Source organism: Bufo gargarizans, chromosome 8, assembly GCF_014858855.1.
Source record: "Bufo gargarizans isolate SCDJY-AF-19 chromosome 8, ASM1485885v1, whole genome shotgun sequence".
NCBI lineage: Eukaryota > Metazoa > Chordata > Amphibia > Anura > Bufonidae > Bufo > Bufo gargarizans.
Window position 1 is genome coordinate 135,350,297 of NC_058087.1, and position 22,827 is coordinate 135,373,123.

At 45.1% G+C, this 22,827-nt stretch overlaps 1 protein-coding gene across 4 annotated transcripts in view; it reads right to left on the reverse strand.

Moving 5' to 3' along the window:
- Positions 1 to 241: 241 nt before the first annotated feature.
- LOC122944568 (ubiquitin carboxyl-terminal hydrolase 42-like) overlaps positions 242 to 22,827 on the reverse strand; it is a 60,697-nt gene continuing 38,111 nt past the window's right edge. For all 4 annotated transcript variants that reach the window (XM_044302979.1, XM_044302982.1, XM_044302980.1 and 1 more), the window contains 9 exons: positions 14,484 to 14,566; positions 12,554 to 12,665; positions 9,927 to 10,067; positions 9,280 to 9,380; positions 9,054 to 9,186; positions 7,354 to 7,905; positions 4,506 to 4,591; positions 3,569 to 4,399; positions 242 to 1,564 (listed from right to left, as the gene is read on the reverse strand). In XM_044302979.1, coding sequence (XP_044158914.1) covers positions 1,549 to 1,564; positions 3,569 to 4,399; positions 4,506 to 4,591; positions 7,354 to 7,905; positions 9,054 to 9,186; positions 9,280 to 9,380; positions 9,927 to 10,067; positions 12,554 to 12,665; positions 14,484 to 14,566 — 2,055 coding nt within the window. In that variant the 3' untranslated portion in view covers positions 242 to 1,548. The remainder of the gene's footprint in view (positions 1,565 to 3,568; positions 4,400 to 4,505; positions 4,592 to 7,353; positions 7,906 to 9,053; positions 9,187 to 9,279; positions 9,381 to 9,926; positions 10,068 to 12,553; positions 12,666 to 14,483; positions 14,567 to 22,827) is intronic.

Sequence of the window (22,827 nt, forward strand, 5' to 3'; positions counted from 1 at the left end):
GCAAGAGGATAAATACCTAGTATACTGATCTGTAAATGGCCATATAGTCTAAGTGAATGAATGCCATTCATTTACTGGTGACTGATCAAAAAGTGACCACGTCTTCTGCAGTCACCTTCCCCTTCCTATGGGTTCCACTTTCCAATTCGTGCCAAGATTGATGTGAATGAACACACTGTAGCTCTGAGTTCTTCAGGTCCATGGGAATAAATAATAAAAAGTTTCTATAGTAGAACGTACATAAACATGGAGGATGATTTATACAATTAGTATCTAAAATACAGTACGTGATTATCATACATACAAGAGCATCTCAAGTGAGACAAAATGCAAGGTCGTTTGCTGTAGATTTTCTTTTTCTTTTAATCATATATTTACATGAAAGACTCCTCAATTCCTCAAGCTTCGGTCTCGGTGTCACATGTGGGAAATAAACATGCTGAGAAACACACATAATCCTGAGTCTTTAAGAAAAGCAGCATTTGAGAGCACATGTTCCAGGGCATTTCCCGTTTCCGCTTGAGATCAGACGCCGCATAATGATCAGCAGTTGAAAAGTTCAGTAGGATGAAACGTGTATAAAAACAAAACAAAACAAAAATTAAAAACAATTGAAAAATACTTGTGTGGTAAAGTTCTGTACAGTATTGTCAAACAGCACCAACTCTGTTCGGTTTTTACACAACAGGTAGAACGGGCGAGTGAACTGGTCTTTATCGATTCGGCCAGGAGAGTCTGGTAGCGCATGGACAGAAGACAAAAAGCATGGACTCCAATATCGAATGCTGCATCTAAACTAATGCCAATAATAAAAAGGGCAATTCAAATTAAAATAAGGAAGATGTGCATGGCTCATAACCAGCTGTACACAGCATGAATACCATCAGAATGTCCTAATACAGATGGGATACATCCTGTCCGGATGTTCTTGTACAATTGACCTATTACTATCTAAAGTTGAGCAAAAAAAAATATTCTACAACAGATTGTGTGTCATTTGCTCTCATGGCTGAGCTGCCTAACAGGAACAGAGAACAGGATTGAATTCCTCCCCCCCATTCCTGTCAGGCTGCTCAGCCTACAGCATATCGCATTGCAGCCTACTGCAGAGCAGAGTTCTTACAGTAGACAGTAAAGGAGCAATTGTACATTAGATATGCTGTCAGGCTGCTCAGCGGTGTGAAGTGAATACAGCGCGGGCGTGCAGTCTAACACAGACCCCACACTCCCTCTAAGCAGCTGTATAAGTGGAGGCTACCTGTTTTAGTCACGTTATAGGATGGGATGCCGGACATGTTTATACAGTTCCCAAAAATAACTATAAGCACACTATGGTCTTCCAGATATGGTTATGTAACTCTGATTAGAAGTGAAAGATTTGGAGAACTTGTCCAAAACAAAACAATTGGCAGAAAATTCCATAAAAACAAAAACTAAGAAAAACCCTGGTAGTCAAAAATGTGAAATAAAAAAAAAGGAGGATGTCTGCGGTAGTTTAAATGCAGCATTTCAAGGTGTTTCAGTGGAGTCGATTCCATGCAGGAGATGCTACGTCTTTACAGTTCTAAAGAGGAAAAAAAAAAAAAAAGGAAAAATGATGTTACAAAGAAAGTAAAATAACGGTCACTCACATTATATACATGGTGTACAAAGTTATCGGTGAGGCAAAGAGGGCACCTGGGGTTCAGGAACAAAAACAAAATGTGGCATAGCTAGGCAGCTGTATTACTACCACAGAATCCAGTTATGCCTCACAGTAAAACAGGCTGGGACTTTTCCAAGACCTCCTCCAGCAAACAAATGGAATGATTGCAATTAAGAGTGTTAGGCTACTTTCACACTAGCGTTCGGGGCTCCGCTTGTGAGTTCCGTTTGAAGGCCCTCACAAGCGGCCCCGAACGCATCCGTCCAGCCCTAATGCATTCTGAGTGGACGCGGATCCGCTCAGAATGCATCAGTCTGGCAGCGTTCAGACTCCGTTCCGCTCAGCAGGCGGACACCTGAACGCTGCTTGCAGCGTTCGGGTGTCCGCCTGGCCGTGCGGAGGCAAGCGGATCCGTCCAGACTTACAATGCAAGTCAATGGGGACGGATCCGTTTGAATATGACACGCTATGGCTCAATTTTCAAACGGATCCGTCCCCCATTGACTTTCAATGTAAAGTCTGGACGGATCCACCGTCTGCATTATATGAGCGGATCCGTCTGAGACGGATCCGCTCTGAACGCAAGTGTGAAAGTAGCCTAAGAAGAAACAGGGACTAGTCAGCAAGTACAGAAACGGAGGACCAGGATTATTTTATGCCGGTTTAGGAAATCTCCATTCTGCGTGATGTGGACAAACTATGGAGTGAGCAATGCCTGCAGTCACACCATTATTGTGACAAGGTCATCATTACTTAATTTATTTTAAATAGGGTGTAAACAGCACATGCAATGATGCCACATGCCTTATGCAATGGACCAGAACTTCCTTTGGGCTTCACATGCAGTCAATACAAAAGGCAAGTTCTCCAGAATCCAAAAAAAGATGTATCCTATATGAACAGAGATAAATCATGCCTCACCCCATAATTGGGCCTTTTTTTTGCGCTTGAAAGAGACCCTTCTGTGGGTCAGTATGTGGTGTGCACCATGCATCAGTGTCAGCTTAGGATACATAATTTTTTTAAGCGGGAAAACCTTCCATTTGTATGACCATCATTATTTTACTTCTTCACATTATCAGGGTCAAGTTGTCATAAATTGATAATAAACATCTACCCACCATAAAACTGATGCTGGGGGTCCGACCGTCAGTCACAAGAACAGAGGTCTTAGAGTCCCCTATGTGTTTAAAGCAGTGGTGCACATGCACAACACCCCTCCATAGACTTCTATGAAACTGCAAAGTACTGCACTCAGCTATATCAGTCAGTCCAAATGCACTAGTGAACTTGCATGAGTGCTACTACTCAAGATATACAGGTTCATGTGAGTGGTGGGGGGTACCAGTGGTCATACCCCTAGTGATCGTAAATTTGTCACCTATGGCTATTGACCACCGTGAGAATAAATTTAGAGATCTTTGAAATAGTTTGCACTGAAAACTTCAACAGTTCTTTCCTATAACTCCAATACAGGCCTGTCTCCATGGTAACAGACAACAAACGAATCCTGTGTAGTCTGATCCTGCAGTCACGTTCTCTTCCTTTTGGCTTTTACTTTATGCTAGTGTACGTTTGGAATGGACACGGAAGAAAACGGCAATGACTACAGGACTGGACTGTGCAGGGATCAGAAACCTTTGGCACTCCAGCTGCTGTGAAACTACAACTCCCAGCATGCAAACATCTAATTCCCACAGAAGTGAACGGAGCACTCTGGGAGTTGTAGTTTCAGAACAGCTGGGGTGCTGGGGATTGCTGATCCCTGGCATAGGAGCTTTATACACAAAACGATACGAAATCTTTAATGAATGGCAAAGTTGTAGAATTTTTCATTTCAGAGGCACCGAGACAGAAAAAAAAACTAAACATTTCAAAGGTGGATAAATATTCAGACAGCAGATCTGACAGGGTGAAACTTACACTTTCCTTTCTTCCATTCGGAACATTTGTTTTTCCATAGAGTTCCCTCTTTTCTTGCAGTCAGGCTCGTAATAATCCTCCCCCGTGCTGCTACTGTACTCTGGTTTTCGTTTCTTACTGTTTTCATAATGTTGGTGGCTAAACTTTCCATGGTGATGATGAGAGTCAGAGTGCCTTGAGAAAGAAGAGTAGTGAGAGTGCTTGCTGCTGTAGCCATGATCACGCTTGTCTCTAGAGTTATGGTACCAGTCATTCCTATGGTACTTGGAATCCCTGTAGTGATAGTCTCGGTTGTCGTATGAGACTCTGTCCCGATCATCTCTATAAGAGGAATGAAAATGATCCCATCGCTGATGTCTGCTGTAATGGTTCCTCTCGCGGCTGTGTGAACGATCCCGTCTGGACAGATAACGATACGGATCGTCCATTCTCCCCTTGCTCCTTGACCGATGTCTCCCATGGCTCCTGTGACTTTCACTTCCTCGAGAGAAATTATTCCTGTGTCTGTATTCATCACTGTGATGGTATTTATGGCGATCATACTTGCAGCTGTCTCTGCTCCGCGAATACAGTTCTCTCTTCCGGGAGTCTCTCTCGTGCACAGATCGAGACCTCTCGCTGCGGACATGTTTCCTGTCACTATGTCCATTGTGGCATGTATAATCATTTCCACTCTTCACATCTTGAGGTGTAGTGCTAGCTTCCCTTTGGTGCTCCACAGGTACAGAAGATGGTGACGATCCATTCTGATGCTCCTCATAGTCACCTGCGTTGTGTTCTGGAAGACCTCCTGGATCAACGGCCTGGTTTAGGTTTTCTGTATTCTGCAAACTAACAAAGAAAAAAAAAGAAAAGAATAAATTAGAACGACAATTATACTACTTATAAAGGGAAAGCTTTACGTGTAGTACAATTCCTCTTGATGCAATCTACTTACAGTTCTTCTACTTCTGTTCTTTCATTCCCCGGATGATGAGATATGGCTGCTGCTGTTTCTTCCTTGGTCACAGTTTGGAGGTCAACCTGAAAATAGAAATATAATAAAACTACAGCAACTCCTTATTATATAAAATAAATGCTATACAACATAAAGCAAGTCCGCTAAAAAGGCCTCTGAGCATTAGTGCCCTTCAAACAGCTAATCAGTGGGGTTATAAGAGTAAGACCCCACCAATCAGATATTGTCATCATGAGGATAGGTCTTCAATATGACATGGCTCCTTCAAAGGGTTCTGTCAACTAACAACACAGAATAGATGATAAATGTATGATTGCTGGGGGAACTGTGGGGACCAGGGGTGTGTGAATGGACGGGTTCACATATCAATTTCCAACTTTGATGGTTTATAAGGCAAATTTTAAAATGTGCTGTACAGTTAAAAAAATAATAATACATTGGAGGATTCAAGAAATCATCAGAGCTGTAATGTGTAAAATCTGACCATACAGCTTAGATAGCAGCAGTGGTGGCAATAATGCCTGTACAAGTAGATGCCCATGCAGTCAATTTTACTCCCTGAGAAAAGGCAGCATCTTGGCTGTTAGGAGAGGGCTCCCTGTCACCTATGTGCCTAACAAAGGCCCCCAGATCTGACACAGGTATACATCTATTAGACTGTGCCACAGACACAGCCTAATTGACAGCCTGACACAGATACAGAGACATAGACGAGCGCACGGGGTGTGCCTGGGCACACCCTAATCAAGCTTGCTGGCCGGCGAATACTAAGGAGCGCTTCCATTTTGGAAGCGCTCATTAGTACCGGAGGACCAGGAAGCGGTGAACACAATGTATTTACCGCTTCCTGGTCCTTGGCTGTGCAGGGCTGCGCACAGTGTGAGGCAGAGGATCGCAGGTGGCGTCCAGGAGCAGAGAGGTGAGTGTTTTTTTATTTTATAAAAAATTAGTTGCATAAATGCTAAAAAAAAATTATATATATATATATATATATATATATATATATATATACACATACATACATACACACACACACACACACATACACACAAACGCGTGCGCGATGTGTGCGTTTGTTCTTTAGGGTGCACACCCTAAAATAGGCTGCGCATGCCTATGTACAGAGATAGGCTATAATGTATTTATATAAAAGGTATACCAGTACATTATAAAAGCTCTAGTGAGAGTAAAAAAAGAAAAAAGTTAATAAATATTGAAAGTTAATAAAGTTTGTTTAAATAACGTTATCACACCCAGCTTGCCTCAACGTGTATATCAAAACATGTTAATTATACCGCCAAGTGAACAATATAAAAAAGCAAAAAGTACAGAATTGTGTTTTCCTATTGAAACCACCAGAAAAAAATAAAAAATGTTAGTAAGTCCCACGTACACCCAAAAAAATTGTACCAATGAAAGATACAACAATCAACTACCTTAGGTGTCTACCCCAATTCCTAATAGATTGTGAGATCTTGCGAGCAGGGCCCTGACTCCTAGTGTTTCAGTTGCATATTATCCAGTTATTTTTGTCGTGTATATGAACCCTATGAACTTGTAAAGCGCTGTGGAATATTGTGGCGCTATATAAATACATTTTATTATAAGATACATCTCGCCCTCTACAACAGAGTAAAAAAGAATGAGTTCTGGCTCTTGGAACGCGGGGATGTAACAAAAAAAAACACAAATTGATGCATATTTGGTATCATGGTAATTGTACTGACCTATAGAATAACAGTAAAACGCTAGTAATACCACACAGTGAGCACCGTAAATTTAAAGTGCAAAAAGCAATGGTGGAACCGCTCTCCCCCACAATTATCATCCCCCAAAAAGTTTATAAAAGTTAATAAGGTATACATATCCCAAAATGGTGTCACTGAAAATACAATATGCCCCACAAAGAACAAGACCGAAAATGGAAATATTGTCAGAAAAATTATAAAAAGTCTAGAATTTTATTTCATACTACACTTGGCTTAAAATACTGCTCAAAGAGTATTTTTAGTCTTCCGGGGGAGAGAAAAAACAAAACAAAAAGGAGTGCGACCTTGGATAGCAGTTAGCCGAGCTATCCCTCCTGACCCTCCCATACACGTGCGGTTTGGTTGAGTATGCAAGTCTCAATAGGAAATGAGGAATAAACAGTTGCCAGACCCCCTCCTGTGAGAACAAAAGATCGGTAGAAAAGATGTAGAAATCAAATCCAACACGCCCAATCCTAGTTGGGATACCCCTTCATGGTCAGTACATGACAAAGAAAGACCTTACAAAATATGTGAAAATCTGCTCAAATGGATGTTTTTCTTAACATTTCACCCTAATTCAGCCCTGAATCTGATTACTCACATAGGTAGGTCTAAACTGCAATTCGGTCTCGTGTGAAGGTGCACTATTTTAGGGCAGGTAAAAATCCAGGGGGATCATCTATCAAACTGGTGTAAAGTAGAACTGGCTTAGTTGCCCATAGCAACCAATCAGATTCCACCTTTCATTTTCCAAAAGAGCTGGCCAAAATGAAAGGTGGAATCTGATTGGTTGCTATGGGCAACACCCATAGATGACCCCCCACCACCATTTATTACTACGGTTTACATGGAAATATCCCCCAGGAACACAACATACATCTATTCATGGAATTCTCCCCCATAAAAACGTTGGGCAGTCAAATACCAGATGTAGGTTAGGCAAGGTTAAAATATCAGGCTTTTTCATCTTTCAGAAAACTGGAGCAATAGAAAAGTGGAACAGTTGCCCATGGCATCAGATTGCAGCTCTCACTTTCCAAAGCTTCTGTATAGAAAGAGTAACACACAAAACTTACTTCCACAGAGCCGTTGTGTTTACCGGGACTGGCAGCGTCGGTGGACTCATGCACTTCTTGGTCAGTTTGATTAGATTTAGACGCCGGTTCTTCTTCTGTCCGAACAGAGTTATTATTCAAGTCAATGGTAGCATGTCCATTAGTGATGACAGATGTGTTCACCAAGTCAGCACTAAATCTTCCTTTCCGTACACCTTTACTCTCCTCTTCAGATTCCTCCTCAGATTCTGCCCCATAAGGAACCAGCACGGTGGAAGATACTGCTGGACTGGCACTGGCCAGAGGCCCACGTTTCAACTTATATGGGAGATCACTGGTGGATGGGGGTGCAGAGGTAGACTGGGATGGGCCGTTCTGTTTAGCTTCAGAGGAGATTTCTTGGGCAGGAAGGGGTTTATTAATGTTCACTACGATTTTTTGTTTTTTGCCGTTCACAGTCATTTGTCTGTTCATGGGCAAAGGGCCGATACATCTTTTAAGAATGTTGCCATTTATTCCGTTACCATTTAGAGATGTTTTTGGTGATCTATTACCATTCATGTTCTTTGCGTTCTACAAAAAAATTTAATAATATTGTAGTTGTAACTGATACACTGTTCATATAATCTACACATTTAATGCTTTCAATAAGGAGACGAGAATTGCCTCTCTGGGCAACAAAGGATTGGGGATGTTGAAATCCAGCCAGCTAGAGGACACCACTGCCATGGGGGGAGGGGGGGTGACAGTCAGGGGGCCACCAAATACATGAACCGGTCCCCGGTCCCAGATCCCACAGATAGTGGCACGTCTGGCCTACATTTCTCCTATGTGTATGATGAGCTTAATAGTAAGATTGAGCTAATATTTCTTAATTTACAGAAAAAAAGTAGAGGGGCAAATTACCATTGATTTTAAGGGGTTGGCCGATTACCTATATTGATGACCTACATCAGATCGGCAGAGGTCTGACTCCCGACACACCACGGCGATCAGCTGTTCGAAGAGAACAAGTGCTGAATTCTCTTCAACGTTTACCCACTCACTGTAGACATCGTAGCGGCGAACAGGGGGTAATTTCAGCTCCTCCGTCCCATTCACTTCAATGGGAAAGAGCAGACGGAGTGTAACTGTATTTGTGGTCTCTTCAAGCAGCTGATAACCGGGGGCGCCGGCAGTTGGACCCGTCGATCTGATACTGATTACCTTTCCTGTGCAGAGGTCATCAATATAAGAAACATGACAACCCCTTTAAAGGACTAGCCCAAGATTAGAAGAACATTCCTGCTGTCTTCCTAAAACAGCATCATACTTGTCCATGGGTTGGGTCTACTTTTGCAGCTTAGCCTGAGATGGGAGTGTAATGCTGTTTTTGGAAGAAAGCAGCCATGACTTTCCTAATCCTGGAGAAAGCCTTCAACATGCCCATTGACTTGAATGGGTTTGTCCAGGCATACATTCCCACCTGATCTAAAATTGGGTTCGGGAAGATGTATGCGTCCCATTTTAATTAACGGGACCTGTGCATAATACTCGCTGGGCATCACCAACAGTCTATCTAGCGCGTAGTTAGGTCTCTCCACACCTGATGTTAGATTAGAAGAGTATATGTGAATACCCTCTTTAAATGTTATTTATCTGACCATAAATAACAAGTCACTCTCTCAGAAAACACAAGAAAACAAAATACTGTTCAAATATAGGACACAGTGCAGTCTTACTTTGATGATCTGCTGGGGTCCTATGAAATCGGACTTTGTGCCTCCAACTTGATGGCTGCTGCTGGGCTGAGGAGAGTTGGGGCTGGCAGACTGATGGGAGTAAGGCGAGTCTCCGCACTGTACATTCTGCGATCTTGGGGAAAGAAAGAGAAATTAAACCTCTGAAGAAAATACAAGAGAGCTTTTTTTGTTTTAAGATGAGTAAAGCCAAGTGTGAAATATATACCGGATATAAAACAGAAGGTATGCCTGCTGGTTGAGCACAGTCCGAATATCTGCACTGGACACGATTGAGTCGTTCATCAAGTACCATTGGTCATTACTGGCCTGAAATAGATCAGAATTTACAGTAACTATTACTGAACAAGAAGTTACAGTAAACGGTCTGAATTTGTACTGATTGCGGGTTGTACTTCTTATGCTATTGGCATGATCTGTACTTGACACCCAAAAGGTTATCACTGCTCACACGTGATAAGGCTACTTTCACACACGTGTTTGGTGCGGATCCATCATGGATCTGCACAGACGGATCCGTTCAGATAATACAAACGTCTGCATCTGTTCAGAACGGATCCGTTTGTATTATCTTTAACATAGCCAAGACTGTACAGTCTTGAACACCATTGAAAGTCATTGTGCCATAGAAAACGGATCCGTCCCCATTGATTTACATTAAGTGTCAGAACGGATCTCCCAAATAGAAAGCCAAAACGCCAGTGTGAAAGTAGCCTAACTTTTAATGGAAACAACGTTAAGGACTATTATTGAGTAGCTCTGGAGACAACCTTGTTTTTATAGGACGAGAAACCAGAGGATTCTACTTACTGGACTTTGTAGTAATATATGATAAGTTTCCTAGAATTCGCTCACCTTTACATAGCAGAAGTAGTGCCCGGTGTGACAACTTAGGCCTGTATGCACAAGAACAGCATATAAAGAGTACATGATTGGTTCTCCATGGGGGTTGGATGTGAATGGACGGATGTTAAGGTATTCTGGGTACTTTATTTCCTGAATACAACAAGGGAGGAATGAGAAACAAAAAAAAAAAAAAAGAAAAGATAAGATTAAAGAGCCCATAAGAACATCTGTCTGTCGATCTCACATAACTGAGCTGAGATTTACAAAGTATAAACTGCTGGTGGTGCTTGGTCAATGATCATACAACTTTTTATTTTGGGTTCTGCAGCAGGGTATATGTTGGGACAGGGTCACATTAATACTGGGTGGCATCTCCCCCTTGCTGTCATACAGCCTGCCACTCTGGCATGGTAGCGGCCATACAGATGCAGGATAGCCTCCTGTGGTAGGGTTGAGCTGTAAACCGGTGTCAAGATATACCGCGGTATTAAGAAACAGCAATATTGCCGTTTTCAAATAACCGCTGTATTTTGTGGTGTCATTGGAGCGATCATATGTGCGCTGACCGCTCCTAAATCTGTGTCAGCCCGCCCCTACATACTATATTAGTTCCTGCAGCGGCCGCCCCGTCTCTTTCTCGCTTCCTTATTCAAGTCTCCGCCCACTGGCGGAGCACTGGAGCGAGGCGCGCAACGTCAGTCAGCAGTCAGTGTCCAAGCCAAGGTGGGGGAAGAGGAGTGAGAGACCCAGGTGTCAGAAATAAAGGTTATACCGTCTGTATTCTATGGCCCTGGCCCTGCCTGCAAGCTGCACTGCACATGGTGATGGCACTTGATCTCTCATAGCAGGCATTAGGGAATAATAGCCTCATACAGTATAATGTCGCCCCATGGAGTATAGTGGCCCTTGTAGCCCACTGCCTGCCCAGCCAGCCTATATACAGCATGCAATGTCTCCTTGTGGGCCCCATACAGTGTGCAATGTCTCCTTGTGGGCCCCATACAGTGTGCAATGTCTCCTTGTGGGCCCCAAACAGCGTACAAACGTCTCCTTGTGGGCCCCATACAGCGTGCAAACGTCTCCTTGTGGGCCCCATACAGCGTGCAAACGTCTCCTTGTGGGCCCCATACAGCGTGCAAACGTCTCCTTGTGGGCCCCATACAGTGTGCAAACGTCTCCTTGTGGGCCCCATACAGTGTGCAACGTCTCCTTGTGGGCCCCATACAGTGTGCAACGTCTCCTTGTGGGCCCCATACAGTGTGCAACGTCTCCTTGTGGGCCCCTTCCTGTGTGAAACGTCTCCTTGTGGGCCCCATACAGTGTGCAACGTCTCCTTGTGGGCCCCATACAGTGTGCAACGTCTCCTTGTGGGCCCCATACAGTGTGCAACGTCTCCTTGTGGCCCCCATACAGTGTGCAATGTCTCCTTGTGGCCCCCATACAGTGTGCAATGTCTCCTTGTGGCCCCCATACAGTGTGCAATGTCTCCTTGTGGCCCCCATACAGTGTGCAATGTCTCCTTGTGGCCCCCATACAGTGTGCAATGTCTCCTTGTGGCCCCCATACAGTGTGTAATGTCTCCTTGTGGCCCCCATACAGTGTGTAATGTCTCCTTGTGGCCCCCATACAGTGTGCAATGTCTCCTTGTGGCCCACATACAGTGTGCAATGTCTCCTTGTGGCCCACATACAGTGTGCAATGTCTCTTTGTGGCCCCCATACAGTGTGCAATGTCTCTTTGTGGCCCCCATACAGTGTGCAATGTCTCCTTGTGGCCCCCATACAGTGTGCAATGTCTCCTTGTGGCCCCCATACAGTGTGCAATGTCTCCTTGTGGCCCCCATACAGTGTGTAATGTCTCCTTGTGGCCCCCATACAGTGTGTAATGTCTCCTTGTGGCCCCCATACAGTATAATGTCTCCTTGTGGCCCCTATACAGTATAATGTCTCCTTGTGGCCCCCATACAGTATAATCTCTCCTTGAGGCCCCAAGTTTTTTCTAAATGGGTATTTATCGCGATATATATCATCGTTATCGTGATAAATTTCTTAATATTGTGGGAATATTTTTGATATCGCCCAACCCTATCCTGTGGTACATAATTACAAGCTCTTTTAACTTGGACCCCTAGTTCAGCCAAGGTGGGTGCTGGGAGCTCGGTCACCCTATCCAAGGCCAGACTTTCTTGATGGAGGAGAGATCTGGTAATGGACCTGGTCAGGGGATACCCTGAGAAGCACTTTGTGTAAAGCAAGCAATGCGTGGGCAAGCGTTATCTTGCTAGATCATCACATTTAACCAAGTTTAAAAAATAAATAAAAAGCAGTAGCACTGGTTCCATGATGTCCTGGACACAGCAAAGGCTGGTCAATGTTCCCTCCACAAATACCAGATGGGAATCGCCAAACTATGCATCTCTGAAGCAAACCTGGAGGTTAAACCACAATCAGAGAACCCCCTACTTGGTCGTCAAACCATCAGTTTTAAGATGATCGGCAGTAATAGGAAAGGTAAGGACTCTTTGCAATGAGTGAAATAAAGAGCAGTTTAAATGCAGGGAGATTTATGGATTTCAAATCACAACATCATATGTGCCAGAACAGAAAAGTGACAAAGGGATAAAGAAGAAGATTTACCTTTGAAAGCTTCCCACCACTGAAGCTTGCAAACCTCTTCAAGGACAAAGTCAGCACATTGGATATTCGATGTACTGTGAATCTTTTTGTTGCGGTAACCAATTGTTTACACCTAAAAAAACATAAGAAGGGAGATATGGACAAATTAATGTTACTTTATGCTAAGTTTTCCAAATGTTGTAGGCTATAATGATCGCATGATCTGCATTGCCCCCCCTGCTGTGCAGCGCCAGCCCATCGTGCCAGCAGCCAGCTCTCATTTATACATAAATCCTCAGTAATTCCACAGTAATTCTGCTACGTGTAAAATGGCCTTATTCATAGGGCCATTTTACAGACATATTAATAGGAGATTAAATTAAAACTAGAGACCTGAAAGTCACAGCAGATTTCAGCCCGTTTCAACTACAGACCTCTATGTCATAGACTAGAACTTAGAAAAGGATAACACTGAGTGTTCAGCGTGTAACTACAAGCTGTGAAATTACAGGAACCCTGTACCAAGATGCTGTCTAATCAGTGGGGATCTGACCCCTGGGACACTCCTTAGTGATCACCAGAACAGAGGTCCTTGATGTGACACTAGGGCTGGGCGAATCAAGCTTCGGATACAAGATCCTAAGGCTACTTTCACACTGGCGTTTTGGCTTTCAATTTGTGAGACCCGTTCAGGGCTCTCACAAGCGGTCCAAAACGGATCAGTTTTTCCCTAATGCATTTTGAAGGGAAAAGGATCCGCTCAGAATGCATCAGTTGGCCTCCGTTCCGCCTCCATTTCGCTTACAGCGTTTTGGTGTCTGCCTGACGAAACTGAGCCAAGCCGATCTGTTTTGACACACAATGTAAGTCAATGGGAACGGATCTGTTTTCTATGACACAATCTGGCACAATAGAAAACGGATCCGTCCTCCATTGACTTATAATGGTGTTCATGATGGATCAGTCTTGGCTATGTTAAAGATAATACAAATGGATCCGTTCTGAACGGATGCAGACAGTTGTATTATCTGAACTGATCCATCTGTGAAGATCCATGACGGATCCGCACCAAACGGAAGTGTGAAAGTAGCCCAAGTCGATTTGTTGCAAAACTTCATTTTAATGCTGTCTTTAAAAACATTTTAAAGGGTTTCTGTCATCTGAAAAATGGATATCAAGCTGGCTGACATTAGCGATGTGCTAATGTCAGCTGAACATAACTATATTAGTGCCATCTCACTGCCTGACGCCGTTATTGAGAAAAACAAACTTTTAATAATATGCTAATTAGTCTCTAGGTGCGGGGGGGGGGGGGGGGGGGGGGGAGAGGAACTTGCCCCTAGAGACTCCGTTCTCCCACCTCTGGCTACGGCCTGCTACACTAGATAGACAGGGGCAGGCATCATTGGTCTCCTACCTCCGGCCCTGTCTGCTGTGTAAATCTCGCGCCTGCGCCGTCCTGTTCAGGATATGGCGCAGGTGCATTGAGTGAAGGGCACTCGCTGGCTGCCTGTGCCTCACAGCCAGCTTAATACCCATTTTTCAGGTGACAGAAACCCTTTAAAACAGGAATCTAAAGTCGGCTTTACTACCTCGGTACTGATGCAGACTTTGGATTCCAGTTTTAAAATGTGGTCACACCTACTGTTTAATAGTTATATTCCCCTTGAAGGAAAAAATATATATATATATTCTCGAGCACTACTTCTTGGAACTCTGCATTACATCTTTCCTGTATTATTCAGACTATAAATATATTAATACATTGACAACTGGGTGTTACCGTTCACCTTGCATTGACAGCACTCAAAGTGGACTGTCTCAGGCAGGCAAGTAGAATATTGACACCCAGTTGTGTTTGGAAGTAAAACTAATTTAAGTAGGGTTGCCAACATGCAGAATGCCATCAAATTCACACACAAAAAAAAAAATATTATGTAGTCTTACTCACTTGCTGCAATTATATGCGTTATCCCCATCAAGCTGTTCTGCTTTCACAAACTGTTCCAAGGCTTTAGTTACACTATGGGAAGTCTAATAAAAAAATAAAAAATAAAAAAAAAAGGATTTTCATTACCAAACAGAAGCCTATTGATGAATGCAAATAATTTACACATTTAATATGAAATCTGCTCCGAATCAAGAAATGAAACTTAGGATGTTCTGCAATGTCACAAATTTATGACGTGTCATAGCGACACAACAGAAGTGTGAATGAGGGGTCTAGGTGATCAGATTGCTGAAAAGAAAGGCAAGAGAACGGAGCTCATGGTACCAAAAGTAAAAATATATTTTATTGTAACATGATTAAAAGAATATATATATATATATATATATATATATATATATATATATATATATAAATATATAAATATAAAGAAAAGGGTAAATGATATGCCATTAAAAAAGTCAATGGGAGCAGAAAAAGAGCGCCACCCTGGGATAGCACACGTGTCAATTGTAAAAAATGTATATATTGATCAATGGAATATACATGGTACAATGACCAACCAAAGACCAGGGAACAGTATGATAACCTTGATATACAGGTGAGTCAGCAGTCAAAGAATGAACCTACACGGCACAGCAGGGTTTGTATTGCGAATGCGACATGAACAATGGAAAACAAACCACAATAAAGCCAGGTATAAAATGTAACCTGAATCAAATGCCGTATAGGTAGAAGGACGACGCTGTAGCAGGCTTTGGGATTGAACGTGTACAAGTTGGTTCATAAATTATATATATATATATATATATATATATATATATATAGTATAGAAAAATGAAAATGTGTGGATGCCTGTGTGTACAATTGTAGTCTTACGTTTCTACACACAAACGCAAATATTTGAAATGTTTATTATTATTTAGCTACATTATTTAATGCCTGTGCAGACGTTTATATCTATATTTAAAGTCTATAGTATTAACTATTAAATGTCACAATGATTAACCAATTTATTTCACTCACTAACATTGTATAATTCAATCGCTCTATTTAACAAATGAAGACAATACGAAGAAACTGATATAAATGTTCTGTTTATCAAATGTTATACAAACATATGAAATATAACTATATATATATATATATATATATATATATATATATATATATATATATATATATATATATATCTCTCTATCTATTGAGGGGGGGGAAATCAGCTGGATTAAGATGCGACAAATTCATAAAGTGATGTAGCCATTCTTCGTAAATTTGGGGCATCTTGGGGCTGTCTTTGTGTCAGAAACTGAGCTATGAACCAGTTTTCTGGTGAAAATTCTTTCAAAATACAGAGGGCCCACTTCTCTTTAGCCAAGCCCGGCTTGTTTTGTGCTATTTTTTTTTCTACTGCTCATCTCATGTTTAAAAAAAATTAATAAATCCCTTGGCCGAAATGCTTTTGCAGAAAAGGAGATTTTTGTATAACTTACCAGTAAAATCTCTTTCTCGCTCTTCATTGGGGGACACAGAGACCTTGGGTATAGCTATGTCCTCTAGGAGGCGTTGACACTAGATAAAGCTGTTAGCTCCTCCCCTGGTAGCTATACCCCCTCCAGCCTGGAGAGAGAGCTTCAGTTTGTGAGAAGCAGTAGGAGAAGCAAGCTAAGAAAAAACACAGAACACCAACCATGGCAAGGACGCAACAGGCTCAAACCATCAACTGCCACAACTGTGACCAAACAACAATACTGGGTGGGTGCTGTGTCCCCCAATGAAGAGCGAGAAAGAGATTTTACTGGTAAGTTATACAAAAATCTCCTTTTCTCGCCCATATTCATTGGGGGACACAGAGACCTTGGGACGTCCAAGAGCAGTCCACAAGGGGGGGGGAAAGAAACACAGACCCATGGAGCCATCGCCCCTGCAGGCAACAGAAAACTGCTGCCTGCAAGACCAAGCCTCCAGAGGCGGTGCCCGCCGATGCATAAGTATGCACTTGGCAAAGATTCGTGAATGAGCGGAGGAGGGCAGTAGCCGCCCCGCACAACTGCGGCTGAACCTTGAACCATCCGAGCCCAAGAGCGCTAACCCCTCTGGTGAAAGGAGCCGCAACACTGAAGGGTGGAACCCTGTCCCGGGGACAGAAGTTCAAACAAATGCAGACGTGCAATTGACACCCTGGAGGCCGCCAATGTTATGCGAGGACCCTCCGGAAAGACAAAACCAAGGCGAGCACGTACGCCGGAAGGAACTGGAGGCTGACAAATAAACAGAGCCCTGACAACGGCCAAACGACCCAACACCTGTTCCTGAGGGTGTGAAGGGGAGGTACGCAGTGATAGAAGGCCAGATTCTTCATTGAGATGAAAATCAGAGAACACCGTCGGGAGAAAGGAAGAACGGCCCCAGGGAAGCTCCTACCCCTGGCAAAACCAGGACAGGTTCAAGGGGAGAATTCCGGAGTGCTAAAAAGACCAAGGTCTGATTCCAAGGCGGTAAAAGGAGGACGGCATGGAGGAACCGTACGGCTATTCCCAGTAGGAAGGAATTGAGGACCCTGGGTGGGTCAGAGGACGCTGGAAGGCCACACAGTGCCGAACCTACCCAGCTAAGAACCAAAGCCCAAGCAAAAAAAAAAAAAAAACCCCGGATCCACCCCTGCTAAGGGGAAGCGCTCCACGGAAACGGAAGTGGTCCACCAATGTCCCCCCGAGCCGACCAGGTGTGACGGGAGACTGAGAAGCTGCCTGAATGAGGCATGCCCAACCGCAAGCCAGGAATCAACACATTGGATAGTCAAAGGTAGTGACGATATGAGAATCATTGACGGAAGAACTCCGTTAGCGACCGTGTATCGACGGTGTAGCAAAACCGCTTGACGGAAGCAAACAACCAAACCAGGATTAGAGAAAAACTTCTGCCTTAAGGAGGAAGAAGAGAAGGGGTGTCCCGTTCCAGGAACAAAACTCCATCAACAGATGCGACAGCACCCCCGCACATCCTGGCGTGGGGAGTCTCATAGTTTAGTCACGGAATGCGTAGCGAAAAGGCATGACTACATCGGACAGACATGCCGACACCAGTCAAGTATCGAGAGGTAGAGGTACACACCGGTAGCGCGCCCAGGACCAACGGTAGGAGTCACCTGTAGAAGGAGGAATACAGGAACGCCACAGGCCAAGTCATTCCGGAACGAGACCGAAAGAAAAAGAAAAAACCACAGAACCAAAAACCCTGCATCACATAGATGAGGGGGAGTAGCAACAGAGGAACCACCAAGGTTTGCGGAATGGCCGTGAACCCCGAGCCAGAGAAGGAAGAACGGAAAGAGAAGGGGGAAGGACGAAGTCCGTTCCCCATTCGAGACTAGCAGTATACAGAAGTAGCCACCGGATGAAGCAGGGATGCCATACCCCGCCAAGGAGGAGCCTATGCAGCGTACGCCACCGAATACGGAGACAGAAGAATCCGTCAACTGACGAAGGAGCCGTACAGGAGGAGCCAGATTACGCAATGGCTACTACAGGACCCCCATACCGTAGAGGAATCCGGTAGAAGCCACGGTACCATACCGCCCCAGGGAAGGAGAGCTAACTTTAAACGCTCCACCCGGGAAGGGCGCTGAACAGGAACAACTGCCCAGCAAGCGTCAGGGTAGAACCCCTACCTGATAGAATGCCCCACTGTAGCGACTGCGAACGCTAGTACCCGCACAGGCTGAATAGGCTGCAAAGCTAAACCAGAGTGCCAACCCAAACACTTCCCACAACAGGAATGGTGGAAGAGAGTAAGGCGTCAGTGTAACACTTGGCCCGTCGGCACACAAACCAGATATGTGCAATGGTGAACGCACCACTACTGATGCGGACAACACCGTTCCCGATTGGGACAATGGAAACCCATAGAGATGGGAGCCCCTAGGACACAAGTGGGTTTGGGCAGGAGTTATAATCCTGCCCAAAACCAGCTCCAAGGAACACAATGAGGAATAGCCACGTATGCACTGGCGGAACTCATATAGTACTAGAGTAAGTGTACCGAGCACCGTCAAGTACCGACTGTCGCCACGCCCCCAATGAAATAAGCGCAGGCACCTAGAGCCGTGGCGCCGTTGAATTGCAGAATCTGAAGATGTAGAGATACTCCCCCGCTAGTGATCACTAGCGAAAGAGGGTAAGGCAAGTAGTAAGAACAATGACGCGCAACACTCCGCCTAAGGAAGGATAGTGCGACAGTCGGACCGTATCCAAACTGGTGCCACAGGCAGACACCCCACCAGAAGGGGGGTTAATATCCACGGTGAAAACTAGTGCATATGGCAATCCTGTACCCTATGGGAGAGCAATTAGCACCCGAGACAGGAGGTAATGGATACAGTACCCCTTGTGACCAGTGAGAATGGAATCGCTCCACCAATGGAAGGAGCTAATGAACACGGCAGGCACAGAACCCAGTGGAGGTACAATTCCACCACCTACAGAAGGGGGAATGCACTGAAAATAGTGTTATTGTACCTAGTCCACCCATGGCAGGGGACAAAGTATAAAGGTGAACACCGTATCGTAGTGGTGCAACTATACCGCCTAAGGAAGGGGGTAATGCCCACGACAAGTGCCACTGGCCACCGTAGACGCAACCTAAGGAGATTGATTCGGATTCACGTCAAGGCCCGAATCAGTGATACTCCTCACCCCCCCCCTTCGGGCGGACCCACTCCCGTGAGAGAGGGTGCATCCGAGCGTGACCCTGGGAGGAAGGGAGGGGGTGTGGAGATATCGAGGAGAAGAAGACCTGCTGTGGTCCGCTTGCGCGCAGGTATATGCATTAGAAAATCGCCCCTAGCAGTCGCGGACTGCGCAGTTGGGGCTTATCAACCAAACTACCTGGGGGTGGATTGGGAACAGAGGTCCCGTATACAAAAAGGAACCCGCGGAAAATTATCAACCCAACAACCCTAGAGGGTGGATTGGGAATTTCCAGTCTTTTCCCCCCACTGGAATCGCGCAGGTGGGGAATTATCAACCAAACGACCCCATGGGGTGGATTGGGAATTCCAGAGGTTCTCCACAGTATGGCTCAGGTAGAGAATATCGACCAAACGGCACCGGAGGACGGATTGGGATCCCGCAGAGATCCTTAACTGAATTGCGCAGGTGGAGAATTACGGGAATACTTCAGCTGTCCTCCTGTGAGTTGCGAAGGTGGAGAGTTATCAACCAAACGACCCCAGAGGGTGGAATGGGAATTCCAGAGGTTCTCCGCTGTATTGAGCAGGCGGAGAATTATCAACCAAACGACCCCAGAGGGTGGAATGGGAATTCCAGAGGTTCTCCGCTGTATTGAGCAGGCGGAGAATTATCAACCAAACAACCCCGGAGGGTGGATTAGGAATTGTGGAGGCTCTCCGCTGTATCGAACAGGTGGAGAACTACCAACCAAACGACCCCGGAGGGTGGAATGGGAATTCCAGAGGTTCTCCGCTGTATTGAGCCGGTGGAGAATTATCAACCAAACGACCCCAGAGGGTGAATTGGGAATTGCGGAGGCTCTCCACTGTATTGAACAGGTGGAGAATTATCAACCAAACGACCCCGGAGGGTGGAATGGGAGTTCCAGAGGCTCTCCGCTGTATTGAGCAGGTGGAGAATCATGACCAATGACCCCGGAGGGTGGATTGGTAACTGCAGCGGTCCTCAACTGCATTGCACCGGTGGACAGAATCAACCAAGCTTCCCCTGAGGGTGGGTTGGAAACTGTCAGAGGTCCTCCACTGGACTACGCAGGTGGAGGATTATCAACCAAACGGCCCAGAGGGCGGAGTGGGAAACTACGGTAAGAGAGGTCGTCACATGTCCGGGGCAGGACACGGGCCCATTTTTGTGCCGCACAGTCAGAGTGGACATGACTGAGGGGAGTAGGGCCTGAATGGAGGTAGACATTTATTTCCAGCTTCATTTAACCTTTTTTTTTTTTTTTTTTTTTTTATTAAACTGGTCTGCCTAGCCTCAAGTGGATAAGAGGCAGGAAGGGGTTAACAGTGCAATAAGCAATTTTATTTTTTCCCAGGCCATCCAACCCCTGATAATCCGGAGCTGGCCCAACAGAAGTGGCTGGCCGGAAAGGGTTAACCAATAACGACATTAGGTCCAGGGGCGGTGCTGATGGGGGCGGGGCAGCGGCAGCTAGGCGGGAATAATTCGCGCCAGCCCGCCACCCTCCCCCTCTGAGTCGCGGCCTAGCAGGTCGCGAAACCAGGGCCTAAAGTACCGATGCACAGCCACCCCGGACCCTCCCCCTCTGTACTGAAGTCAGCCGGAGGGTGGAGGGAGGGACCGGAGCGCGACACACATCCCGCCTGAGAAGCCGCACCGCGGCCGGGATGACAACAGGGGAAGGAAGCCTATAGGCCCCAAGAGAAGCCGGGGCCTAAATTTGCAGCGGCGCCCGGAGGACCGGGATGTTCACCCCGCGGCCGGAATCGTGACAGCCGGAGGACCTTGTTAAGTAAGTGCCCCTCGGCGCGAGACTACCGCAAGGGGTCAGATGTCCGCGAACAGCCAGGGGCGTTAACCCTTTCGGAGCTGCGTGTGTGACGCCTGCTCCCGAAAGAGTAAATTAAAGGATACTGCAGCCAGAGACGGACTGCGCCCAGTCTTTCGCCGGAGGTGCCCGGGGAGAAGATACATTAACCCTCTAAGAGCCGGAAACAGTCGGCCTAGAGGGCAAGTGAAAGGGGGACCGCGTGTCGCATGGCGCCCGCCGGATTAACCCCTTCTCTCTTTTAGGGGTCTTGTCATAGTTGATTAAAGCCCCCTGGCCGTTAACCATAGGGCGACCCAGACTGTCAAAGATGGAGGGAGGGGGAAGAGGTCTTCATACTCACCTAGCCCCATGTACTCACCTCTCTCATCCTCTTCTCTTCACCCTCCCGAAGTGGACCCTCAAGGTCACCTTTTCCAGCAGGGTCACCTCCTCAGCAGCTGGCACCGGAGTGGCAGGCGTCTGGTATGGCGGGAGGGTCTTCTCTTTGGCGGACCTAGGTGACCCCTTGGCTGGCGGGATGCAGGGGAGCGAGGCTGCCCTGGTCTACTTTGTCTTCTGTGGGGGAGGCAGCAGTGCGGAATCGGCACTGGCGCAACTCGACCCCGGGAGAACAGGGAGGCGAGGCGACCCTGTTGTCCCATCTGAAAAGGAAGGAAAAAAATAAAATCTTCAGGAGATCCCTGCAGAGCAGGGAGGTCTTGCCTCCTATTGACACTAGAGAAAACTGAAGCTCTCTCTCCAGGCTGGAGGGGGTATAGCTACCAGGGGAGGAGCTAACAGCTTTATCTAGTGTCAACGCCTCCTAGAGGACATAGCTATACCCAAGGTCTCTGTGTCCCCCAATGAATATGGGCGAGAAATTGTTTTTTTGGGGCATAGTAAGTTTCTATACATACATATATATATATATATACACACACACACACACATACATATCTCTCTCTCTCTCTCTTGGACTATCTACTATATGTGTATTTACCCATGTTACACATACACAATTTGTCATCATATTTATGCATATATGATACGCATAATATATTTGTAAGGACAGTAGTGTACATATATACACAATATATACACACATATATGCATTTATCTTAAGTATTAATGAATTGGTTATTATATATTTTTATAAAATAAATATGACAGGTAAATAATATCAACGTCAGTCTAGAAAATCATCTATAGTTAAGGGAAAATCAGTTTGGTATGGCGTTTAGGTAGTTCGGGTTCCATAGAGACCAGAATTTTTTGTTTTTTTCCTAAAGATAGATGGTGAATATGATGCATATATAATTTCCATACTGTGTGCGTATGACACCGATGTCCAAATTTCTGTGATGGTAGGGATTTCTGGGCTTTTCCATTTTTGTGCTATGAGGCTTCCTGCGGCTCGTATTATATGGCATCCCACTGTTTGGTATGTTGTGGAATTGGTTGATTTGGTAGGAAACATACGGCAAAGTCTGGAGATGGTTGGATATTTATATGGAGCATCTTGTTTAGTTTTTCAAATACCATTTTCCAAAAAGTTAGCATTTTTGGACATGTCCACCATAGATGTAGATAGGTTCCTTGGACTTCACAATTTTTTCAGCATAGATCACAGTAGTTGGGATCCATATGGTTTATTTTTACCGATATTAGGTGCCATCTCAGAAGTATTTTTCAAGAGAGTTCACAGTGGTGCATTCCTTTGGATATTTCATTAGTCCAGTTGAATGCAGATCTCCAATTTTTGGGAGAATAGGTTGTTCCTTGGTCTCTTTCCCATTGTAGTATATATATTTTTTTAACTTAT